The following is a 27,113-nucleotide window of genomic DNA, read 5'->3' on the forward strand; positions in this document are numbered from 1 at the left end:
TTCTTTTATTACGCACACTGACAATTTCACGCAAGTTTGACATTAATAAAAAGAAGACAGCACTAGAAATAATGCTCACACACAGATGTTCTCATGCAACGACATCGCAAAATGACTAACTGAACCGCGTACATGAACTACAGGTCTGTCTATCACTGAGTGCATTTCAACATAAAGCAACACCTAAAACAGTTTAATAACACAGCAAACCTATCACTGTGATGAGGCACTGTACACATGGAGCTGCTATCACACATGTTACGTTCAGGTTCATTCGGGACTCCGAACACTTCTCAACGTTCCACGTATAAGTGCAATAAATAAACGGATGACTTTGCCAAACATTCGGACGACAGACTCAAGCATTTCCTTTACTGTTCTAACACGTATAACTAGCAAGGCGTACATTTTGTACTGAGTTCTTTCTTTCTGCGTGCGCAGAGGCAACACGCAATCATTGGTAAGTATACGACATCGCAGTGGCAAGCCCTTCGTCACGTGGTGTTACTGGCACAGAAGCTCTTGTCCACAACCAAGGCAGCGCCAGTAGAGTTTACCGTAGCTTTCTTTCGGACGTAGAGGGCTTCGCTTGGCTGAAGCTACCACTGCAGATTTAGGCTTTCTCTTCGTACTTATACCACCTGAAGTTCCTCGACAATCCTTTTGCAGGGGCACCACTGTGTCCATCTGACTAGGTCTCCACACTGAGCAAGATGACTAAGCCATGAACGGCGATAACTCATAAACTCACTCGAGGAACAACCACAGGAGACGTCTCTGATACGCCGTGTCCTTAAGTTGCGCGTCACAGGGACATTTTTACACAGAAGCTTGGCCTGGATGTCGGCGCCGAGGCACTTTCTACGTAGTACAAACACGAGCTGCGTCACGGCACTCCTCGACGATTGCTTCTCCAAAACGAGGCACAGTCGAGCAGAGGAACAGTTTGTGGCGACACGCCGCGCACTCGCGATGTGATTCGACGATGCGGCAAGATCGCAACGCTACGGGGAGCGGCATTTAAGTTTGCGTCCGCAACATAACCGCGCCGCAATGCGGCCTCCTTCGAACCGTGCGGACGTCGTACGGTTGGGGCAGGTGGTGGCAAAAGCAGTCGACGTCCACTTTTCCGGCATCTGCAGCTCGTTCGCTCGAAGCCGTTACCGATGGTTTTACCGGGACCGAGTCAAACGCTTCGACATACATTTAACGAAGCTTGCTGCCTGTAACTTCCTCTTGTGTAAGGAAGGCTGCGGCAATCTGCGCACATAACGTTTCTGCCTGCCAGGGAACGCGCCCGCGTTCGGCCAGACTGGTCAAAAGGGTCACCACGGCGGCATTGGCGTCTTGAGCTCAACGTTTCCAGCGAAGCACTTAGATCACCTTGGCTTCGATGAGTATGGCGACCACGGTGTAGATCACGTATAGTAGCACGAGCAGAGCGCCGAAGGCTCGCTTGACGTGGAACCGCATTATGATCATCGCGACGAGGGTGGACACCAGCGTGGTGGTGATGGTCCCGTACAGGATGCCGATCATGGTCGTCCATTTCAGCTGCACAGGCAACAAAGAAAGTTGTTAGCGAATAGAGAGGACAAACGGTCTACATTTACATTGCCACATCTCGCATGACGCACATCGATGTGCCGTTGCGAAGCCATTCGACCAAGGCTCTCGGCATACAACGGTGGCCGCAATAAGAAAGAAAGCATTAACGATGGCGTAATATGGTGCCGACGCCACTTCAAAGTTCACGTATTAACGCGATAGCGTTAAGGGTCGCCCGTGTCGCAGAAAATCCGGCGTCAGCGTCGGCGTCGGCGTAAGCATCGGCGTCTGGCGGAAATAATCATGCCGAACCACATCATCCCGAACCAACCCGACCGGGCGGGCCCTTCGCGTGGCGCAAGGCGTTAGTGAACAAAAATTGAATTTCTCAAAGTAAAATCCGTCACAAAAACCGTAAAGTACGACTAAACCACAACCTATAGACGTGATAGTGTCGGATTGTAATTTGAATATGCGAGAAAAAAGCCTGATAAGCAGTCAGAGATCTCTGAATATGATCTCGTTCCACTCTTAAAGGCGAAGCTTAAGCGTCCTCCAATCCTGACTGGTGTTTCGCTGTAGTTTGGTTCTAGGCAACATTGAGGCGAATGTTGAATACCGAGCCTTTCTAAATTTTGATCGGCCCCCAAGTCGCAGAAAATACGGCGTCGATGTTGGCGTCAATGGCGCCCAATAACGCTATCACGCTTCCACTCTTAAAGGAGAAGCTTAAGCGTACTCCACGTTTTTTTTTTTTTTTTTTTTTTTTGTCACGGCATCTGACAGCTCTTGCCAGGGACTAGTGAGTCGCTTGTTGGTAAAAGAGGATTACATTGCATTCTAAACGCACTTGGGAATGAACCCAAAGCAACTGCGGAGGCTTTTTTCCCCGCACAAGAGCGGCCGAATGCGCGATAGTACTACAGAATCAGTGACGTTATACTCAAGTTAGCAAGCGATGCCTTGTGCGCGAAGTTCAAAAGGTGGAAGTTTGGCTGCCATTCTGTTCGCTGATAATCAGCTTCTCCCCCCGAGATAAATGTACACGAAGTTTTGAAAGAATGATGCACCATTGCCAAACTGACGTAGTGATACCCTTTAGTGTCTCTTTAAGGTGGCCATACTGCAAATCCGTAAACCCAGCTAGTGTTTATTATTTGACTAGACCCATTATTTGAGTCAAGAACAGACAAGCCAGTGATACTTACGCTCATGACCCCTCCGCTTTGGGCGAGCTTTAGTGTATAGGGAATCCCGAAGCCAAGCAGCAGATCTAGATTGCATCAGGTCAAGGTACCACAGGTGGAACGCCGGTAGTACAAACAAATGCACGCATATATTGAAGTTCACAAGTATTGCAGAATGGGCGAGTTGGTGCATCATGTTCTTGTCTTGCTTTAGCGCAACTCAGTTTGAGTATGAAGGAAAAAGGACAGACAGGTGACAGGACGAGCGCTAACTTGCACCTGGTTTTATTCCATGATCCCGTTGCGCATTATGTGGCCCGCTCATAGCCCACGTGACAAAACAATCGAATCACCAACCTTACTCAAACCGAGTTGTGCTAAAAGCAAGACAAGAATAGACAAGCACAGAGCCGACGGTGTATGTCACCGTACGTACCTCCACAATAAAAACAATAAAAAAAGAGGCGACCAGCCGAATTCTGGCCAGCGATACGATCGCTAGGCCATAAACAGAACAACTAGAGTGGACAAAGTTGTCTCGTAAACTGCCATGATAACAGGGCGATTCGAGCCTTTGTGTCCTGGTTGTTCCATTCAGAACCACGTGGTGAACTTACGAGCAGAGACGCCATTGTGACTACGATTTCATTTTTGGCTGACCGTGCACGCGTCTCGTCAGTTTGTTATAAAGGCGACACATTTTTACGGCTTTGAAGCAAAATCGAGCTTGGTTGCTAAAAACGCTCAACTAGAAAAAAAAAGAAAAATGCGGACAGAGATGGCGACGCTGTACACATGCCGATTTTGTAGGTGCAGCGTTTGTCCTACTGCGCTTTTTTTTTTTTTGGCTGCCTTCGTATTTTGTTGCGGCAGTTTCGTATTTTATGACGTGGCTTCATGAACTGCTTTGAAGCTACGGAAGGAGCTCGCAGTCCATAAGCGACAAAGAATAAACTTTGTGTTCATGGCCGTTCCTATGCCCATCTTTTAGGCAACAAAAGATCTTAAGTCGGTCAGGCCGAAATGAATAGGCAAATTGGGCGAGTTGTTAGCGACCTATCGGTCAGGCCGAAATTAACTGGACTAGACCGCAAAAAGCAAATGACACGTCCACCACGCAGCAGATAAAAGCGTCAAGGTCAGGTCAGCAAATTTAAGATAATACTAACATTTATTTACTTGGACATGTTAGACATTTACTTACGCTAGCGAGTGAGCAAACGGTGCTATTTAATTTTTTTTTTCGCGTTGGGTTGCCACGCGGCATAACGTCATAATGGAGCTAAATATAAGCATACAGGCCCGCTTCATAGAGATATTGCAACAATGACTTATGTGTTTTCCATAATTCATTTTTCATAGTCTTTCATAGTCACCACTGTTCAATTTCACACCTTTAATGTGCACTTTCGCGAATTATTTGTTTGTGGCAATCTTGCAACGAAAACATTTAGAGTGATCACAGGCGCCCGGTATGCCGACAATCAGAACACTGTGACAGTGATTTTACTTTCCGAGCAGACATTCAAGATACGTTCGCTGCAACATACGAAATCACCCCCCCTCCTTCCCCCCCCCCCCCAACCATCCAACCCCCTCCCTAAAGTGAACTTAACCTCCTGTAAAGCGTGCTTCGTTTACAGCTTGCGCGCGCGCAGTGAAGCCAACACACTTGCGTACAGGATTGGCTCAAGTTTGGGTGGGCGTTTAACAAGCGTATACTAAGCCGCGTAAATCAAGACAGATAGGCAGCGTCGGACAGAACCTACCAGGAAAATCTGTTGCTGAAGTTGATCGATCAAAAGACTAACACGGTGGTTCGCTTTTGAAGAGAAAACGTAAAACGCAAAAAGTAATGGATTTTTCTTTTCCGCATTCTTGGCAATTCCTGCACACGGGCAGTGTAGAAGCTTTGCAGGAGCGGAGAAGGGAGGAGGCGTTTATATGGTTATTTGTTATCCCCGAGACCTACCATCTTTTATATTAGCCGTTGTAGCGAGAGCGAGAGGTGGACATGCTAGAAGGCTGTTCAAAGATGCTGAAGACAGGAAAACGGAATATTGATGGAGACTTACTCAGAAGTCAGTACGTTGAACAAACGGCCTAGCACGAGCGAGGTTCTGCTCATATACAAATAGCGAAAAAAAAGGAAGAAAAAAAAAAGCCCGGAGAGCCTCCCACACAGCCGTACACTGAATCTAACCAAGCGAAATTCAATTTCCCTCTCGTGGTGTTACCGCAGATGCCACGTTACATGGCGTCAGCATAAATGTGCTGCTATCTCCGCCTGTGCTCAACCGAAGCACCTTGCAACTGAAGCAACTGCTTCGTCGAACTACCATGGTATGCCGACCTGTCACCGAAGCTTATTTTTTTTTTGTCTCTCTCTCTCTCTTTTCTCACTGCACGAAGATAACGGACATGCAACACAATCCGTTTTCTGACACGTTCTGTTTGAACACAACGCAACAAGATGTCACTCCAAAATGTCGCTGCTACCGCCTCTGTTCTCGTTGTCCGCGTCTGTTGTTGCGGTATTGTGGCCGCACGAAACAGCAAGGAACACCGCGTCACTGTCAGGCTCAAACCAACCACAACCTGCCGAAGGAGATAAAACGCAGTATGCCTGACAAGCTGATGTCCTTAGTGGTCAGGCTCCACAACTCGACATTGAGAATACAAGCCCTAATGTTCCATTGATTCTGGCCGCGGTGGTCGCATTTCGATGGGGGCGAAATGCAAAAACACCCGTGTCCCATGCATTGGGGGCACGTTAAAGGTCCCCTGGTGGTCAACATTAATCCGGAGTGGCCCCCACTATTGCGTGTCTCATAATCAGACCGTTGTTTAGCAAGTAAAACCTCCGAGTTCAATTTAATTCAATGGTTCATTGAGCTGGGAACATGTAGACGACGCCGCTAAACGGTACAATCGCTCAGACAGTGTGAAAAGTAGTAATTAAAAATTGCAAGAGAGGCGGTTCAGAATGGGTGTCACATGTAACTCCTCTTTCTGGTCACAGACGGCACAAAATAAATGTTACATTGTCCAAAAACTGTCCCTTTGTCCGCTTTGAAATTGTTGCAACTGGCCAAAAAAAAAAAAACCCAAAACAAAAGGATACTCAGTAGGGGTCCACCGTAGCAAGCCGATATCGCCATACGAGGGTATCCTTGCCTGGCCACCGACAGGTTCGATATGTAATCTGAAAAAAGACGAGAAATAAAGAAACACGGAGATCAATGGTTGACAATCGTTGTCAGCAGTGAACTAGTAGAGCATTCATGTAAGCTTAAAAAAAGTACCGTTATACAGCGGTGGTTTGTGATATGTATTCAATTCAATTTTATTCACAACACACATACAAAGTTGTGTTGAAGGCTCCCCTGGCAAAAAAGCTGTAAGCATACAGCTTGACGGAGGCCAGGGGGGCCAATAATCGGCTGCAGTGTGTCAGTGCATTAGTAATAGCATTAAATGGCAATACATGAAGACGTATCAATAAAACCCTATACCAATACTATAAGCAACAGTCACAACAATAAATACTTATTTAATGTCGAAGATAACGTCGGTTGTAGGGTATGCATGTGTAGAAGACAATGTTTTGCAATACAAAAAGCAAAAAAAAAAGGGGGGGGGGGAGAAGCAGAGAGAGAGAGCGAGAGAGAGCACGATAGTGCAACCTAGTTTCTGCAGGAATGTATCACACTTATCTAATGCTGTGAATGAAGTGAATGCTCGGCTAAGGTAAATACAACGTCCCTTTCTTACGCCATTTGTAGGATGTCTAATGTACGAAACGGAAAGCTACTATTCACCTGACTCAAAGCTATAAATTATTCATAAACACTTCAGTAAGTAAGTGGGATGTTCGCCTGCTACTGGCACCGGTTGTTCGTCACTTACCGCCTATGCTGTTACCCCAGGCCAGGACTGTCATTCCCAGGAAGGCATCACTCAGCCCTATGACGATGCCGAACGTCTGCGAAAGGCAAGGATGAGAGGTCACAGTGTCTAAACATTCCGAAAAATCTGAAATGGTTGTTACTCAACTGGTCACATCATGCGATAACGTGCGCAAAATTAGTTATGTTTAAGTAGTTTCACTGAAGTATCAAAATTTAAAAAAAAGTTAAAGCCAAGAGAATGAGAGATGAAAGGCAGAGATGTTAACCAGATGTGCTGTCTGGTTGACTAATCTGTACTGAAGGGGAGGATAGAGAAGATGAGGAGTGAATATGAAGAGAATCTGCCCTTTCAAAGACAATAAAGGCTATAGTTTTTCTTTAGATATCCACGGAAATCACAGTGCCGTAGCACGACAGGGCTATAGCCGATATGCACCTCGATGCTAATTCAATTCAATTCACGTTTATTCTTCCTGAAAACATCCCCGATTGGAAGATGGGCTAGAAGGTGAATCAACAGCCCCCTTGACTAGGTCCGTAAACCTCTACGAGGCAGCTGCATACAATCAGACATGAATGTACACATTGAGAAAGGGGGTGGACGGACACTGAACGCTTTACAATCCCAAGATAAATCGGATAATAAAAGAAGAAGAATATTTTTCTTTATTATAGTGTCCGTGACTTTCAGAGAGATATACATATACAGACAACTACAGATGGTCGATATACATCTCAAAATTTGAAACTAGGGGTGCAAAAAAAAAACAGAAAAACGCAGGGTTCACTAAGCTTTAAATCGGGATAACTGTCTGTCGACTGGCCGGCCATTTTCGCTAACTGTATACTCGCTATCACGACCGATCGAGGTCGCGGGTTCGATTTCCGGAAAGTGGCGGCCGCATTGCGATGGGGGCGGCCGTAATGCGAAACGCTCGTACATCGTGCGTTGGGCGCTCGTTACCCAATTAATAAAAATCAGTCCGAAGCCCTTCAGTACGGTGTCCCTTATAACTCAATGCGCAGTTTCGGAACGTTAAATTTCTCAGCTTAGATTAGTTTAAGAATTGTCCGGCACCATGTTTTTGAGAAATACGTGCTCTAACGTAGGGACTTTTTTTTTTGTTTTATTGCGATAGCAATTATATGGACACTCCAAAGCATATTTCTGCCGTCGGCGTCGCCGTCGTCGTCGTGAGGTTCCGTATGACGTCAACGGCGATGAAATCGTCGCCACGCTCCGGACGCTGTATGTGTGAGTGAAAGGGCGCGAGGGACGCGTGCTTTCACGGGGAGCGAACGCACGTCGGAGAGCAAATGCGCGTTCTGCGCCGTGCTCCCTGAAGGGCTGCAGAATTAAGCGTCTCTTTCCACCTTTCCATATCTGGAGAGCAAACGCAACTTTTTTCCGTCGCGCGAAAGACTGTGGGGGGACGGGAGGGAGGGAGAGGAGGCGACGTTTAGCTGCGGCACCAAATACGTATTTATATAAAAACGCCGCGCGCGTTCGGTGCGAACGCGGGCAAAACGCCGGCGGCGTCGACAACAGTTCTACGAGTTGCTGGTGCTGCTGCATGTCCAAGTTTATACAGCTGATAAAAGTACTATCGTTACTCCGTATAGCTCTCTACTAATTTGCTATCGCAATTGGTGCTTCGCCTTTCGGGTGAAACTGCGACAAAAAGTTTTTTTTTGGTAGCGGACAGTCGCGCACTGACCAGATAGTCCTGCGACTGTTAGAGCTACCTACAACTTACAAGTACAGCCACGGAACGTTTGCCGAGCCATTTATAGTTACCTCTGCGACACAAAAAGATTACCTTGTTGATAGTTCCCATTTTCCGTGATTGATTTATTTGTCCTTCAATTAATTATAAACTCGGAAATTCAAATAGCAGAAATATAAGTTCACAGCAATAATATAATAAGTTCACAGCTGCGCCACAGATGTTGCCGATTTTCTTCTACGCGACGTGATTTTATTACATGGAGCTCCGCGACAACTTCTCACAGACCGTGGCCGGACATTCCTGTCAAAAGTTATCGCGGACATCCTGCATTCCTGTGCCACGAGGCACAAGCTATCCACGTCATACCATCCGCAAACGAATGGCCTCACGGAGCGTCTTAATCGCACTCTCACAGACATGCTCGCGAAGTATGTGTCTTCCGACCACACTGACTGGGACCTCGCTCTACCGTTTGTCACCTTTGCGTATAATTCCTCGCGCCACGACAGAGCCGGTTATTCGCCATTTTTCCTTCTGTTCGGCCGAGAACCAGCACTGCCCCTCGACACAAGCCTCCCTGTTCACGCAGCACCCACCAGTGAATATGCACTTGACGCCGTCACCCGCGCTGCCCACGCAAGGGAAATTGCCCGTGGCCGCCTTCTGCACTCCCAAAAGAGTCAACGGCGTTTGTACGACCAGCGACACCGCGACGTGCACTTCCCGCCTGGTTCTTTGGTGCTTCTATGGTCTCCGTCGCGTCAGGTCGGCCTGTCAGAAAAACTGCTGTCTCGTTACACAGGCCCCTACCGAGTGATTCATGCCGTGACTCCCGTCACCTACGAGATCGCCCCTGACGCCCCATATGCTTCCCAGTTCAGTGATATCGTGCACGTTACACGACTGAAGCAGTATCACCCTCCCAGTGATGACATTTAGACGCTCCGGGACGTCGCTTCTGCCGCCGGGGAATTATGCTACACGCGTGTGGTATTTGGTTGTTTGAACGAGGCGCGCGGGCGCCTAGACGAAGAAGACGAACTGCTCTGGGCTCTCGAGCTATCGGCTGATCTGGCCGGCGCTGCAGCTATCTTTTGTAAATATACTTGTAAATAGTCTCCTGTACTTAATTCTTCGTTCGCGTAACAATATCAATAATATTATATGAGAAGTTTAACTCATTTATATTTTCCATATACCTCTTACATGAGGTATTTTAAATATTACGTTCATGTTACTCTACCTGTGTATGCTAGGCTGACTTCCCTGCTACACTATTTTATTTCAATTAGTATCAGTTTCTTTCACATTTTCGATTACTCCCCCTCCCACTTTATGTGCGAAGCACCTTATGCGCCCGGGCTGTCGGCGTCTCCTGTCGTAGTCACGGTACAAGCGGCTCATGCTCGTGGTTGGCCCGCGCTCACGCCACTGCTCCCGCGTTCGTAGTCGTCGTCGTCTTCCACAGCTGGCTGCGTTGCCGCTCATCATTCCAGCGTAGAATTTCACTCCTCTTCTGTCGTCGTAATGGCGAGGCCGCGTTTACGGGGTTATTAGCCATTGCTTAAGGCAGTATGAGCCCATTAGCGGCGCATCACTGCATGCTTCGCATCTGCCCAGGTTTCACGTTAGTGGAGCGGCATTTCGCTGAATGGGTCATTAGACACTTATGCATAAAATTTAATTCACCGCTCAAAGCGAGCCTACGCCTTAACTCTTGCTAACTGTATTAACTAATAAAAACTAAAACAGTAAGAAAGGCGTCCATAGGGAACTAAAGAAAAAAAATGATGGCTTCCCTCAAACTTCATGGTAAAAAATATCCTCAAGCTTGTACTAAAATAATACTAGTGACGGCTTGGCCGCAGGGCGAGTTATTTTAAGTTTGGCTCAAGTTAAGTGAAACACCCTGTACGTAGTCGCCTACATTCCACTCTGCATAGGAAAGGGAAGGGGATCGTGGACAGAAATGCCGTGGCGGGGGAGGGCGGGGAAAAAAGCGTATTGTAAGCGAGTACCGGCGCGTTCCTGACGATTATCGGACCTAGGCGTGTTCAGCCTAGGCGTCGTATAACCTTGCTGTTTTAGATGCGAAGCATCTTATGCTTAGGGCTATGTCACTCCCTCCCTCCCTCCGCCGTGCGGCGTCCACTTCCGGAAGCCGGAACCGGAAGCTGGCTTTCGTTTCCACTTCCGCTTCCAGTTCCACTCCCGGTTCCGCTTCCGGTTTCGCTTCCGGTTCCGGAAGCCAGCTTGCGGCTTCCGGAGAATGATCCGGCTTCCGGGTTTTGCCCGAATGATCCCCCGGTGCTTCGCCCACTCATCATCATTCACTTCGTCCTCTCATTCTCCTCATCTCCTGTCCTCTCGGCATTCCTCCTCTCCTCTCCGGATTGCGCAACGAATGGCAACACCTGCGGCTCCGCGCGCGATAATGCGAAGCAGCTTAGGTTAGAAGCGCGACGGTAGGCGCCCCAGAGGCACCGGCAACAGTCACCAACGCCGCGCGCGTTCGGTGCGAACGCGGGCAAAACGCCGACGGCGTCGACAACAGTTCTGCGCGTTGCTGGTGCTGCTGCATCTACAAGTTTATACAGCTGATAAAGCTACCTTGAGTCGACCCCATGGCTGCTTCGCATACTACTCAGGGTTCCCCTACGGGAAGATGGTGTAACATTTTTGTGTGCAATTCTAGGCAAATATCTAGTTTTCTATAGGTTGTTTAGCTAATGAGCATGGTTTGGGATAAAAGGAATGAGCGGGGATTGAAGTTCTTCAAGAAAATTTCTTGGAAGAGTTTTCTTAGAAAATTTGAATGAAACAATTTTTCAAATTCAGGTAAATTATGTTGAGAAGCTTTCAAGGTTCAGTAAGGTGGCAATCACGATGCGCGGCCAGACTAAGTTGGCTCCATCGACTACACCAATGCCCAAATCGTCCAGTGCTTCCATTCTAGGGGCTGCCAGCCGGCGTAGTACATCGTCTATTTGAATGAAACTTGTATTTATAGACTGAGAAAACAGAATTGCACTGACGTCAACCCGGAGGCGGAATTTTTTTATGATATTACCACCCGGTTTGTAGGATATCCTACACAGTGGGTTTGTGCCATTAAATAAGGAATCATCATCATGTAATTATTCAAGACGGACGCGACAGATCAGCGCTCTGGCGAATCAAACGATGTTTTCCGCCCCACTCTCACGGTGAACATCACTCTATTCCACAGGGCGTACATACGTACCTTGAGCAGCGAGAGCACCTCGTTGGCGAGCAGGTAGATCCATGCGACGGCCACCAGGAAGCCGACGTAGCCGAAGACCCAGTGGTAGCGGGGGGGATCCTCGTACGTCGAGGTGGCGAACACCGTGCCGGCCACGCACGCGAACGCCAGCGCCACAATCACGATGACCGGCACGCCGCCCACCGTGTCGTCACCGCCTGAGAAGAACGCGGAGCAGACGTCGCGCGGTTTGCATCGACGAGAAACGGCAGGAAAGCTACCGAGGCATCCAACAGACGAAAGAAACACTCTTAGGTGTCCTTAGCTATCGCCTAAGAGACGCGAAGGCGAGAGCCTTGTAGAGCCTACTGTAATTCACCTTAATTCTCCTGAATCCTCCCTAATCTTGCTTAATGTACCCTAATCCAGCCTAATGAACCTTAATTTACCCTAATCCACCTTAATCCCCCTTCATCCACCTTAATCGACCTTAATGCGCTCTAATCCACCTTAATCCTCCTTAAGACGTCTTAATCTACCTTAATCCAATCACTAATCAATCACTAATTAACTTTGCTAATAATTAATAATCACTTATACACGGCTGGACATGCTTGGTTCGCCTCTGGCCTTGGGTGTTGGGTCACGCGACTTCCTGTACCTCGCAACGTGACCTTGAAACATAGAGATCTAAGGTATTCGCCTTAAAACACTCATTCTGAGATAGAAGTCACACGGACACTCCGGGCGCCGAAATGTTAGACGTCACGCGATCACGTGAAATGGTAAAGAGAGCGGCAGCGCGGAACGCTCGCTCTGGGAAACGCACGCGCGCTCCCCGATGCCGGCGTTGTGATCGCTCGCGAGTGCTCGCGTCCATCGAGACAACTCCATGTCTCTAAGGGCGCGTGACAAAACCCGTGGTAAGTCAGTGAGCGAATGTTTACAGTACTTTATACCACGGCCGTGCTTTATACTGTCCATAAAACTACAAGCTTTACTTCCAAGCCCGCCGTGGTGGCTCAGTGGCTGTTGTGTTGGGCTGCTAAGCCTGAGGTCATCATCAATCCCGGCCACGGCAGCCGTATTTCGATTGAGGCGAAATGGGAAAGCACCCGTGTACTTAGATTTAGGTGCACGTTAAAGAAGCGCAGAGCAGCGCGCAAGCCGCAGCTCACCGTTCAGTTCGTTCTCGTGGAAACGACGCAAAGAGACTTCGCCGCAAGGACCCTCTAGTGCGGGCTGCCGAAAATGGAGCTCCTATACGGAGCCGCTCCTCCAGCTTACGCTGTGACATGTGCCGCGTGTGCCGCGTAGGCCTGTGATTTCTTCATTTCCTTTCTTTTTCAAAGAAAATTTCATGCGATTAAAAAAAAATTCACGCAGACATTTTTCTGGGAGTTGTCTACGTGTGCGTAAGCATTGTGCCACTTGCTCATATCAGTGCAGCCCGGTGTCGTTATCAATGTTATGAAACTTGACGCGACCAGTGTTAATAAACTACAGCGCTGCGGCGACAAGAACTGCTGCGGGCGGCGGCGCACGGTGAATTGATGACGCAAGCAAACTACTGCAGGTGGCGGCGCCAGGAGCGCTGATGACGTTCCGATCACTATAAGCCGTTATCGCTCTTTAGCGCCTTATCCATCCGCGTCGAACCATTATGCACCGTGATGAACCGTACTCCGGTTGCGGCTGCGTATGGCGCGGCCGCGCGGGCCATATATCTTGAAAGCGATCTGCGATGGGGACAGAGTGCGCCGAGTGCTGATAGCTTCGTGTGCGCTGTGTTCTCGCCGATAAGTTCGCGTTGTAGCGAGGGGCAGCACGAAAGTCAATTCGCTCGCTGCTACGGGCCCTATCTTGAAAGCGATCGTCTTACGTGGCGGACGGACCGAGGGATGGACGGATTCGGCTCCAGTGCCAATCTACGACTGCATGAATTGCGCGGTAACCTTTCCGGCTGCAATAGCGAATTCTGTGGATACACAGTGTTTCGAAATAAGCATCCCTTTCCGTGTGTGGTACGTAATTCTTTAACCTCACTGTACATTATGCTAATAAGGCACGTGCTCGCGTTCACCCGTGTTTGTCCCACGGTAGTTGGTTAACCAAGATAGTGCGGAGCCCCGAACGCAGATATGCCTAGACAAAAATATTTCGCAGATGTATGCCAGTAACTGATAGCAACTGATACATCAAGAAGCTGTAGAAGCGACTTCTTTTATTGCGATAGCAATTATATGGACACTCAAAAGCAGATTTCTGCCGTCGGCGTCGCCGTCGCCGTGAGGTTACGTATGACGTCAATGGAGATGCAATCGTCGCCGCGCGCCGAACGCTGTAGGTGCGAGTGAAAGGGCGCGAGGGACGCGCGCTTTCACGGGGAGTGAACGCACGGCGGAGTACAAACGCGCGTTCTGCGCCGTGCTCCCTGAAGGGCTGCAGAATTAAGCGTCTCTTTCCTCCTTTACAATCACCATATATGTAGAGAAAACGCGCCTTCTTCCGACGCGCGAAAAGCCGTGGGGGAGGCGACGTTTAGCTGCGGCACCAAGTACCTATTTATATCAGAGGCTCCGGCAACAGTCACCAACGCCGCACGAATTTAGAGCGAACGCGGGCAAAAAGCCGACGGCGTCGACAACAGTTCTGCGTGTTGCCGGTGCTGCTGCATGTCCAAGTTTATACAGCTGATAAAGCTAATATAATTACTCCGTATAGCTCTCTACAAATTTTCTATCGCAATTGATGCTTCGCCTTTCAGGTGAAACTGCGACAACTTTTTTCCCAAGCACTAAGAGTCTGTTTGAAGCCCGTGAACACACGCAAAGTGCCTCGAGCGGCCAGTCGCGCGGCAATCTCGCGTGTATTCGCGGGCTTCTTTCACACTCGGAAAAGCACCTTCATATAGCACGTATTGAGCTACAGAAAGCTGTATCGGGAGTTTTTCAGGTTGCTCTACAATTTTCCCGTTGACACTTTTAATCTAATTACCACGTTGATTAATTGATAGCAAGTTGATTAACTAATTAAACCTAATTATGTAATTAGGTGTAAAGCGAAAAATAATCTGAGTATCTTCAAGCGACGGCAAACTACATTACCTCGGTTCTGTCCAGCTGCGTGGCATGTGCTTATTTTTAAATCTTGGTGCATAATATTTGGGACACTCTGTATAAGCGTGCACGGTCGAATGAACCGCGGCTGGAATTTAACGCTTGTCCCCGTCATTTAGCGCACCTGTCACTGTATCTGCGTTGGTTTGGCATAACATATTCCTGACTAACTCAAACCTGATCTTCCTTATCAAAAGCCGCACTGAGCGGCGCAAGATACAAGGACAACAGGTTAGGCGATGCAAGCGCTGTCTGAAAACTACGAAGCTTTACTGCGTCTCTCTCTCTCTCTCTCTGCCTCCCTCTTTCATGCTATCTAGCCATGTTGACTCGTCATATTCGTCTGGCCACATTCACCGAGTAATAACCCGAGTACCACTTACAGCATCACTAAAGCAGTCTGCATGCAGCCTTAAACGAGGCAGTTTTAGATAAGGTCACTGCCACGTTATATATTAGCACAGTGCGCAGCAGTGGGCAAGAAGGCGCCCTTGGCACGAACGCTATACGAGTTCTTCACACAGAAAGCTAGTCGATGGCTCTTTCTTGGCATCTATGCAGCGTCACTTCCCGAACGTCTCGTGTAAGCTTTTCTGTTCGCACCAATGCTGCGAAAGTCGAGGCAGTTATGCCTGCCGACGAAAGTTGTCGGAACGCAGAAACTGTGAAAGTGCTCAAGTATCTCGACGCCTAGACACGCTGCATTTTGCAATTGATGGTATATAGGGCCAACGGGGCCTACTATTTCGCTCGCGATATGCTTAGGTCGCGACATAATTGAGCTTCTTCGGCCCACATTCTGAAATAAGGTCCCCACAGGCAGGCGCATGCGTTTTCCCAAAGCTGTACAGATGATAACATTTGATTTTGAAGTATTCCCGACGAGGAGTAAACAAATTAACATTTCCGCCAGCAATTAGCATCTGGGACGTGTATCCCCTGACAACGAAATCCTCCGGTCAACTAAAAACACCTAAACTTGTTTAATCGGCTTGCTTAATAAAATTGCTTAATTGAACCTCCCACTAACCAACTCGCCCAAAGCGATACATTCTTAAATAAACCCAGTGAAGCTCCAGTCGACTTCGTAGGGTTTATATAAACCATGGCACTACTGGACTGCATAAAAAAAGTGGGACTGTCGTGCACCTATAATACACATCTTGTTAGCCTCCAATCCACCCTTGTGCAACTTCAAATAATCTTCATCTCATCAATAATGCCATTGTTTTCCGCACTAACCACCAAGATTACGAGATTACCTACCCTCATCGCCTAGGGCATGCGGGCGGATATACGCATGCTGGCTAAACACTCCGCTTTTCAACAGAGAGCTTTCTCTCTCTCTATCTCTCTGGTCACCATCCCGATAACCTCTTAGTACACCCCACTTGCTCATCTAGCACATACTCTGTGCACCTCTAGTGGACCCCTTGCTCGCCTATCGCACGACCCCTGTATATCTCTGGTTCAACCTTCGTGCATATCTAGCACACCCATTTGGTACCCTATGCTTTTGAATAAAGGGCTTTCTCTCTCTTAAGTCACCGTCCCGTGTACCTCTTAATACACCCCTCTGGCACCTCCGGTAGACCTCTTGTTCCCCTCTAGTACACCATCTGTGAGTACATCGGCAGTTATACCCTCGCGCATCTCTAGAACATCTCTTTCGTGCCCAGTGCTACGCGCAGAGGTGCGTCTTCTTACCGGTAGCGACGAGTGTGATGAAGAGCGGGCTGAGTACGCAGTGCAGACTGTTGAGAAGGCGGCACCAGTTGTGCTTGTCGTTCTCGTAGTCCACCACGGGCGTCGTCACCGTCAGAATGAAGTAGATCGGCGCCTGCGATAAGAGCGCGCGAGGAAGGCGTTAGCAACACTGGTTATTGCGAGAGAACGGCTGGTTTCTCGAGAACTCCTACGGGCACGGCGCTCACTGCAACGCGCAAGCCACACCAGTGGTCCCTCCGACACTCTAATGGAAGCAGCAGACGCACGACAATGATTTTTTTCGCCAGTCAAATGTGCCGGGCCTGTCAAGTCTTTATGAGAGAGGAGTGCTATACTTTTACGAGGGTGCTAAATACGTCCTGTCAGTAATTATCTATAATAATGCATTATCGAAGTTGGACTGAGATTCCTGGATCGTCAAGGATATAGTGTATTTGTGATTACGCTTGCGTACTCGCGTTCGCACTTTCAATACACTCGCTATCGACCGCAGTAAAAACAAACGAAGTCAGTGAAGCTGGCTTCCCCTCCTGGGGCTTCTTATTGCGGGAAAGCCAACAATAACGAACACTAAGCGAGCAGCTTAAACTAGTTACGGAGTAAGTGGTCTTTTTGCCGACGCAAAGTCGACGTCACATGAATGAATGAATGAATGAATGAATGAATGAATGAATGAATGAATGAATGAATGAATGTTTATAATTAATTAACTCACAGAACACTCATCATCGTGGTCAGTTCCCACCGATCTGATGCTAAGCACGAGATTGCAGGCTCGATACCTCCTTGCTCGATACCCGGCAGCGGCGGCCGTATTTCGACAGTAGGCGATAAGCAAAAATAGCTGGTGCATCTAAATTTGTGAGCCCCCGGTGGCCGACATTAACACAGATACTTGCATTAGGCTCCTTTCACGGGCCAGGCTTTGGTTTTGTGACTTCTAACCCCAATAATTAATTGTTACCTTGATGATTTCGATGATCCTGGCGAGCCAGGGCTTGCTGGGCCACTCTTCCATATCGATGGGACGTATGTGCAGCCAGAACTCGCGCAGGGGGGACAGCTGGGTCTGTGGCTCCGGCTGAGGCTCCGGCGGCGGCTGCGACTGTGGCTTGGGCATGGGCGTGGGAACAGTCAGCTCGACCACGCTGTCCGGGCCAGCCGGAACCGGGGTGGTCGCCTTGGTGCCGTGCGTCAAAGGGTCCAGCCCGAGAAACGGGGGCGGTGACGGTAGTGGCAGCGGTGGAGCAAGCTCGCCGTCTGCAAGCCCAGATGAGGCGAGGTGGTAGGGTTATGTCATGTAATGCTTGCGGTGTCATAGACGGGTACGGAGGAAAATATTAGGCCAATCCTATAGGTTGGGGGATTGCACTTCTCTCGAACGCGAATTAGTTCACAATTAGTTCACATTATCCTAGAGCGGAAATGCCAGTTGCGACGCTACCTGCCAATTCCCGCGTCACCTTCCTACGACGTCACGCTCTGTGGCAACGGTCCGGCTAATTGCAGATAATTGTTCGCTAACGCAATAAAAGGACCGAGCTTAATTCGTAAATTAACGAAAACTTTGACTACTCTTTCAGACTTAGCCTGAAAAAGAAGAAACAATAAAAAAATAAAAAATAAAGTCAAGTGAACTAAAACGCTCAAACATGGGAGCCATGACGTCACAACAGCGTCATTCATATCGCGGATAGCGCGCAATATTTAAGAAGGGGGATTTAGCCCACCTTTACTCCTTGTAAACTGCATTGATTTGTTATTGCGATAGAAATTATATGGACAATACAGGCGAATTTCCGTCGGCGTCGCCGTGAGGCTCCGTATAAAGTCCAAGTGAGAAAAGATCGCGGCCGGTTAGCGCGCCACTCCTGTTCGAGGCCGGCTGCGCGTGACGCGGCTGAGCGCGGCCGCGCACGCGCTATATCTTGGAGGTAATTAGCGGTGGGTTCGAAGACTAGGCGACCCGAGACATGTGATGGCTTCGTGAGCGCCGCGTTCTCGCGCGCCTAGTTTGCGTTGAAGCGAGAGGCAGCACGAGGGGTAATTTGCTCGCCGCTGCGGTCGCTCTTCGTCACGCCTGCGTTCTGACAGCGAGTGTCCGCGGTCATCGAGTGAGATGTGTTCATGTTTGCCTGAGCGCGCCCGACACCATGCTTGTTAATTTAATTAGTAAGCGAATATTTACAACAGTTTATACAACTGATAAAGCTACTAACTTTACTTCGTACAACTGTCTAATTATCAATCGATGCTTCGCCTTTCGGGTGATACTGCGACTTTTTGTTTATTTGTTTATTCCAAGCAAATTAAGATAGAGCGCGGACGAGTACTTTATCAGTCAAGCTCAGTTTAGTGTTTGGCTTGAGTATCTCTGCAGTTAAGGGCGCGTACCTTCATGATTGTTGAGAAAGTGCAGTGAGGTAAAATCAGAGAAATATTAAATTGGAGTCATCGGTTAATTCGGCCTGGCTCTGCCATCTCCAAACCTCCTGGTTAACTCGAACGGTCGAGCGACAGCCCCGGAAAGGAACTGGTTCCGGGCTTAATTTCCGGACAAGAATTTTCTTTATCATCATCATCATCATTATTATTATTATTATTATTATTATTATTATTATTATTATTATTATTATTATTATTATTATTATTATTATTAATACGAGGCTTTTTTTCCGAGTAACCGGTATTGGCTTCCTTTGCGGCTTCGTACTAGTATACCCCCCTCCACCCCCTCTTTCTTTTCACCGAATTCAAACTTGATGTCTTGTACAGTTGTTTTAGGACTCTGGGAAACGTTGCAGATAACGGCAGTATATATGACACTCATAAACTCTTTCATATGTAATTGTCTGGTCTTTCCAATGCTGGTAATGCTGGTCTTTCTTTCATGCTTTTTTTTTCTTCTTCTTCAGATAGCTGTGCTGATTTCTTCGCTTCACTCAGCGAGATTATTTATTCCGCCTCCAAATTAGAGGTACGGATTTCATGCAGAGGTACGAATTTCATGCAAGATGTGCAAGCATTTTCTTTTTCCCGGAATTTTTTTTTTTTTTTGCGTTCAATAGTAGAGGTGATGGGAGTGAAGGTCAGACGTGTCACGTGAGCGCGCATAGTAGATTAGTACACCACACGGCATGAAAAAAAAAATAAAATCCTGCAATGCCTGGCTTCAGCTTACACTCCTCATATAACGTACGCTCGCGGCTAAGACCTTTGATTACAACTTTTGATTACAACTTTGATTACAACACAAAGAGTGACTTTCTGTGCAAGCATAAACAGCGCCGCCTCACGTTATTTGATAGCAGCTAGCAAACGTGAACCGAATCTGCTCGGTGCGGTTTCACGAACCGGCGATCTCCGTATCCTGCGTGACACCACCCGAAGCAAGTGTAAAACGAAAAAAAAAAAAAAAAAAAAAAGAAAGGCGCTCACTAGGAGGGCCTTACACATCTGCGTCACATGAACGCTAACTGCTCGCAATGTTCGCCTCCACGCCAAACCCGAACGTCCAATAGAAGAAGCACACTGTTGTTGCGCGCGTTGATGCCAGTTGTAGCACACGCTATAGCCATAGCTTCAGCGCAACATGTACAACGCAGTGTTGCGAATTGTGTTGTCGTCTTCGCGTATTTGTCAATGTGCTGAAGCTAACATGTCGCAAAAGACTAGAAGGTCCTGTGGAAGGAACATTGTGAGCGTCTTCGTTTTGCACGTTAAACCGATGTTGCACGGGCTGTCTACTCTGTCTGTTTTTTTTTTTTTTCTTTTTCTTCCCCGCTCTGCAGTCTGCCCTGTTTATTCTGCGAGCACGTTCCTCGCATCTCGACGAGTTATCAACACGACCCTCAAGAGAGCAGTGGTGTACACGAGGCAGATACGTGTGCAAACGTCTTGACTCAACGCAGATTCGGCAAACTAGCAAGACCAACTGACACTCCGTTGTGCAACGACCTCCCTCCCCGTTGTGTTAACTACGTGCAGCGTAGCGGAAGCCGCGGTGTCGCCGAAGAACACGTCAGCCTGGGCGAGGTGGCTGATTGGCTTATGGCGCCGTGCTGTTTAGAAAGACGACTCGTCTTCGAGTCGAATGACAACAATGTTAGGTTAAGATTTATTCGAAGTAAAAGAAATGGTTCGAACTCATAGCACGTGCAAAAAGGAAAAATAAAATAAATAAAAGTCGCATAGCTGGTAAGCACGGCTTCAATAAGGTAAAGAAATATATATATATATTTCAGACACTTTCTTTTGTCCTTCTTTTGTTTTTCTCCGACTTTATCCTGTCACCATTTTGTCGATGCCACGTACGTGTTACACTTATCTTCATTTCCTGCTTGACTTGGACATTTGAAACATGAAAAATAGTCTGCTTTCGAAAGAAATACTGCCTGCAGATCGGCGCACGCTTCATCAAATCCATGCCTGTTTTTTTTTTTTTTAACACAGTCGAGGATCAATAGAAAGAAAAAAAAAGTACGACAAGTAGGACCTGCTTGCCCAATCTACTGCCTCTCCGCAGTGCAGATTGGCTGTTGGCATGATTAGGGGCCCCAGGCCTGATCACAGGTAGAGCTGACATAATTACAGAGTCTTAATCGGTGCCGAAGAACTTACTACTGAATTCATCTGGTCCTCTCTGCTAAGTAACCGCACTCTACTGCACGCTAAATTTAAGAGTGCCCGTGGACACTGTTGCTTCGCGTACGCAAATATAGACGCTGCACTGAAATGGCGAGAGGGACTACGGCTAAGAGGAAGATCAAACAAGGAGAACACAACGTCAGAGGGGAAATGCTTGCTTTAGAAAAGAACGTCCGGGCTTTCGGTTACACAAATGCCTTGCGTTTACGATTGCTATGTCACGAAATTTCCAGTTGCAGCGTGACTGCGAGCGGGGGAGCAACCGGCGTTCAGCACTAGCTGCGTCAGATGGAAGGGAAAGCCTGTATGAAGGCAATACCGCATAACAGAAGTACAATAGCAGAGCATACATTCGCGAAACCAGTTTGAAGGAGGAAAAGCGGCGAAAATTGCAAGTTGCTCGAGGTGCAACTCGGACAGACCCCTCGTTGTAAGCATTTAAAAAAGCCTGAGGTGCGGCACCGATGCGAGCTCAACTTTGGACCGGGTTAGACCAGCGTCAGGCTCGCATAAATCATGCTTCCTGAGCTACTTAAGATCTTGAAGCTTGCGAGTTAAGGGCACATGAAAAACACACACACACAAAGAAAAAACATATATCGGTATCTGAGAGGCAAACTTGTCAAATCCGCTATAGCTCACAATGTTAACGGTAAATGAAAAGGGCCGTGTTTACTGGCAGAAGTCACCCTCCGTACCCCAACCGAGGCCAGACTTAGCGCAAAGCAATGAGCTGGCAGACTTAGCAGCAACAACAGTACAGACGGCGCGGATAAGGCAATGCGGCGTCCCACAGCGCCGTCTGAGCGATTCAGAGGTTGAATGCAGCAATGGAACGTCACACGAAAGGGAAGCGAACGCGGTCAGAGGCTTGCCGCAGGCATGCAGAAGCAATTAGAAGAATGGGATGAATAATTGTTAAAGTGAAATCGTAAGAATGTTGCAAGGATACAGAAGGTTATCGAAAGCGAATCGAAAGATACAGAGAGTGCATGTCGAAGTATATTAAGGGCAGTTGAGGGTAAAACAGCTGCGGAAGGGCATGCGAATGCGGCGAAACACCAGAGGATGTAGCGAAGCTTTACCAGCAGGGCATGCCTTCGCACATCAATGCAAGGAAGTCGCGTATAGCCGGCTCCTTGTAGCAGAAGCTTTATTGTGCTATCATTTGCTATACGGCACGCTGCCAGTAGATATAGGCTGCACGCTATACTATGCTGTGACATACTGTGCCGAGCTATATGGTTCGCTATGTCGCGTCTTGATGTTCCTATCGCCAGGCAGTGCTGAGGTATGCTATGCTGTTATACCTAGCCAAGCCAAAGTAAGTCCCACCATGCCATGCTGTGCTGTGCCGTGCAGTGCAGTGGGTGCAGTGCCATGGCCGGGCTATGCTGTGCTATGCTGGAACGACTATGCTGGGCTATATACTGTGCTATGCAACGCTAACTTTTGCTGTACCTATAGCATATATCCAAGCCAAGCAAAGCCAAACCATGCCATGCCACGACATGACACGGTATTTTGGCATGACACTGGTAGCGCTGCGCTGCGCCGCGCTACCACATATGTGATGCTCTGAGCCGTGTGAAACGTTACGCTTCGTCGCGCTACGTCACACTACGTCACGCTACGTTACTCTGCGTTGAGCTGAGCTGTGCGACGCTGCCGCTACTCACTCTCGACGCGGAAGCTCTCGCTCTTGGCCGGCCGCGGTCCTCTGCCTCGCTCGGTGGAGGCGACGCTGGTGGCGCGGCTGCGCCTTCCGGCTCCGGCACTGCCACTGCGGCTGCGCGAGCGCGAGCGCACCCGGGCCTCGCGCTCTCCTTCACCCGCGGTGATGATGTAGATGGAGTTGCGCCGGTGGTGGTGCAGGTTGACGCCCGACAGGGTGCGTCGCCGGGGGCGGTGCGAGGTGCTCTCGCGGAAGCTGAAACCTGTGCGGGGAGAGGGAGAAACCGGCACTCCGGTCACCGACTCACGCTCGGATCCCACAGTGCGAGAGGAGAGAGAAAGGGTGACAGTATATAAAGACACAGAAAGGTATAAAGACGTTGACAGGAAAAGCGGCGTCCAGTTGACCACCATCCGATATACAGAGTAAGGGATAGGGGAACATAGGAAACATAGGCGTATGCCTGTTCGCCGGCGCACAATTAACGCTCCAAAGGCGCCATTGAACGCTAATTGAGATCACGTGCTGTTGAGTGTGATCGTCTTCGACCACGTGACACTTCTCCGTGCGCGCGCGTCTATTCATAGAGAATGAAGAAAGGGAGGGAAAGTCGGGCGAGTCAACCGGAAGAGAAAAATCTTGTTTGCTACCCTACATCGGGGAAAAGGGAAGGGGAGGCTGCGCTTTGCATGGCGCCGTAAGGGACCCCGGGTGCACTTTGGATCATCGACACCTGGAAGGAAACAGCTCGCATACACGCACTGCGCATATCCGGACTGCACGTGCGATCAAATGCGTAGATCGTAATACGAGCGAGGACCATACGAGAACTGACGTCCATACATATACGAAAAAAGACGCACAGTATACACAGAACTACAACGTGGCGACAATCACCGGGCCAGATTTGGACGACCTCACAAAAAAAAAAAGAAAAGGTTTCGCTACACAAGCAAATACGAAATGCACAGATACGAGCAAACCATTGACCCTTCTTATCAGATAGCAGACGCAAGATACGCACCTATACACACCGGCGATGCGACAAAGCTAACTGAAATCAAAGCAGACACGTGCCGGTCACAATCGCAACGCCTGAAATACAGAAGCCGCACACGTGAGGTACTTACGTGATAGTAATCAAGGAGTGCTGTTCGTGGCGAGAACACGTAGCTGTACTCTGAGCAGTGGAAAAGGGCGATTAGGGAAGACAACCCTACGGTGACGCCTGCGGGTCAATATTGTGTACGCAGACTTCCGGAAGGCAGTACGATCATGTACAGGCACCTTTCACCCTCACGAAGGCACTTAACCTGCTACGTATAGAATGGGCTTGGCGACGGAGAGCTCCACTGGCTGCGGCAATAGCCAGCAATGTGACCAGTACGGCCACAGTGAAACCAAATGGGCTTGTCCACTGTTCGTCATTTATTTGGATTTCGTGAACGATAGGAACCGATAGGAAGGAGATGAACAAAATGGTATCCGATATTTTGATACTTTAACCTTTCTTTGTCAAACCCGTGAGAGACAACAATCTATAACCATTAAAATGTCGGGCCATTGGACATATTGGCCCTGCTCTAACATCTCTTACCTATTTGTCCGGGCCCGAAATACCTCGAGCTTTAGCCCTGAGGAACAACCCGGAAACAGCCATGTACACACCGATAAAACGGCCGACGAGAAGACGACCCAGAATTTTTCCCTGTACGAACGGGCACGCATTATATTCAAAGGTACACCGCGAACTGGCCAAAACTTCTTGTGCATGCTGTCGATCGGAACTGGGTACCTATATTACAAAAGTGACTCACCAACGAGCCGAAAAATCGTAATAATATATATTTTTTAATTTACCGACGATTACGATACTCCCTAATCAGAATTTTAACACTCCGCCCCTTTACTCCTGGTGCTTCCGCTGCGCCCTCCTCCTCCGCCTTCTCCTCGCGCTCTCTTCGCTATCGCCACCCTTCATCCGCGCTCCGCTTTCGCTCTTTCATCCTTCGCTGTGCTCGTTCGCTCGGTTACGAGGGACAACGCCGACGCCCGCTGTAGGAACGGGCGCCTGAGAGCTGCGCTCTAAAAAAACCAGACGATGGATGAAGAAAGGGCAAAGAGACGCATGAAGGCGAGGAAGACGGAGGAATACTGATAACCCATCACATGCGTGCCTCCAACACCTTCTCTGTCCACCCTAACAATTAGGCACGATGTTTTTTTATGTCTATAGCGTTCGGATTTTGTGTACAATACGTTTCGTATGTGATGTGGTTTGCTCACTGAGACCAGCCGGGTTGTTAATAAGTACGCTCACACACACACACACACACACACACACACACACACACACACACACACACACACACACACACACACACACACACACACACACACACACACACACACACACACACACACACACACTCGCGCGCGCGCGCGCGCGCGCGCGCGTGATGGTCGATCATCAGCGAAGATGATTGATCGACCATGATCTAACCGACGCACACATTGACAAAGCAACTAAGGGCCAACGTCGCGCTGCGTTGACTTTGTCCCTCAACTATTTAACTGTGCAGTAAACGGCCTCCGAGAGCAGCGCCGTTATTCATTCAGAGGGCAGTTCTCGCTTACGTCGCAGGATCACGCCCTCGTGCTCTTCCGGCGCGCACTTGTCGAACATGGCGCACTTCTTCTGCTGGCCACCGGAGGCTGCAACGGGAAGAGAGCAGGAGAAAACATGTAACGGGTGTCAGCAGGCCGCTGACAGAATACAGTATACAGCAGCGCAAGAAAGACAAGTCACCCCTTTACGTTCAACAGACCACAGCCTCCGAGATCGAGCGGTGCGCACCACCTGATCTCGGAGGCAATCAATAGACCATGCAGGTTTCTACCAAAGGGATCGCTGGCGCTTTAGTGCCTACGCTGAGCTGCAAACATGGCCGTTCAGTAAGCGTCGAAATAACGATCGGCACACGGACTTTTGCCGGAACTTCGTTCTTCTGGCTTCAAACGACTTTCTGACTTGACAAATTACTCGTTGTTACAAATCAAATCAAGACAAATTACAAATCTTCCGCATTCCTCATTGTACGAAGCAATTCACGATGATTACGTACTTGCGCAGATACATATATTAGTTACCTTGCTCCGTTTAGAAGATGCTGAATGCTTTGGAGGTAATGCTTGTGTCTATCGTTTCCTTAGTCCTCGTTTCAAGTGGTGCGCAAATAGCGGTTACCATGAATTGTTAACAACTAGCTCATACCATTACCATTCAAATGCTCGGAAATTTAGAAAGATAGAGCCTAATAATAAACGCCGCAAGAGCGTACGAAGCCACAAGCACGTATATTATATACGGGTGTCACACGGCGCACTTTAGATCGCGATCGAGTCTAATTGGGATCGAATTTGTAGTAGTATAGCTATAGAATGTAGTATAACCATAGGTGAACTATAGCAGCCCCAACCCACCGCGGTACGCACTTAGGTGGCGGCGAAATGCAAAAATATCGCCCGTGTACTCAGGAGCACGTTAAAGAGCCTCAAGTGGTCGAAAAAAACCCCGGAGTGCCCTATTACAACAGCGTGCCTCATAATCAGATCGCGGTTTTGGCACGGTAAAACCTCAGACTTCATTTTTTTAAAATTGCAGCACCGGAGCCCCCTCTAGTTGCTCTGCCTATAGCGCTCTAGACAGAGCAGCACCTCTCACAAAACTTCATATTTCCTGTCTATACAGTATCTGGATATCGTCGCGCGAACATTGTTTTTACTTCTTGTCGGTGACCATGCTGTGCCGGATTTTGACCGTTAACAATAGTCACCCCTATGGGCGCAAGACGGCGCTTACTGTATCCGAAATTTAGTGAACGTTGTCGTCCATTCACTGGCAAAAGAGACATGTCTAATAAGATGTCGCGCGCGACACGAATATCGTTGTAGTATATACACGTTCACGAATGTACACGAGCACAAGCGATTACTTGGAATGTGCGGTGAGATGTGTAACAAATAGCCGGTGGTGAGCAACACGAGAACAAGGTGAGAGCAGGAGCCAACGTTTCGACAAGTGGACTTGTCTTCTTCAAGAAGAAAAGGCAAGTGAATTTCAAGAAGACAAGTCCACTTGTCGAAACGTTGGCTCCTGCTCTCACCTTGTTCTCACGTTGCTCGTCGTCTTGAATTTCCATCTCCCGCATTCCCCGTCTTTTCCCTAAATAGCTGGTGGGCTTGATTAGTGAGATTAGATTTGAAGACTGTGCTCGCCGCTATCGTTTCAATTTGAGTGCTCCCTGTATTTCTCGGCACAAGTCCGCCCATTAAAAGACTTTTG

General features: G+C 48.5%; 1 protein-coding gene across 3 annotated transcripts in view; it reads right to left on the reverse strand.

Annotated features, from left to right (window-relative positions):
- Positions 1-27,113, reverse strand: part of LOC119446366 (mitochondrial sodium/calcium exchanger protein) — a 150,170-nt gene continuing 123,057 nt past the window's right edge. For all 3 annotated transcript variants that reach the window (XM_037710777.2, XM_049664095.1, XM_037710778.2), the window contains exons 8-16: positions 25,406-25,483; positions 22,773-23,030; positions 17,411-17,706; positions 16,426-16,558; positions 11,621-11,817; positions 6,645-6,720; positions 5,860-5,940; positions 2,757-2,821; positions 1-1,554 (exon numbers count right to left, since the gene is read on the reverse strand). In XM_037710777.2, coding sequence (XP_037566705.1) covers positions 1,375-1,554; positions 2,757-2,821; positions 5,860-5,940; positions 6,645-6,720; positions 11,621-11,817; positions 16,426-16,558; positions 17,411-17,706; positions 22,773-23,030; positions 25,406-25,483 — 1,364 coding nt within the window. In that variant the 3' untranslated portion in view covers positions 1-1,374. The remainder of the gene's footprint in view (positions 1,555-2,756; positions 2,822-5,859; positions 5,941-6,644; positions 6,721-11,620; positions 11,818-16,425; positions 16,559-17,410; positions 17,707-22,772; positions 23,031-25,405; positions 25,484-27,113) is intronic.

Source organism: Dermacentor silvarum, chromosome 3 (assembly GCF_013339745.2).
Source record: "Dermacentor silvarum isolate Dsil-2018 chromosome 3, BIME_Dsil_1.4, whole genome shotgun sequence".
Taxonomy (NCBI): Eukaryota; Metazoa; Arthropoda; class Arachnida; order Ixodida; family Ixodidae; genus Dermacentor; species Dermacentor silvarum.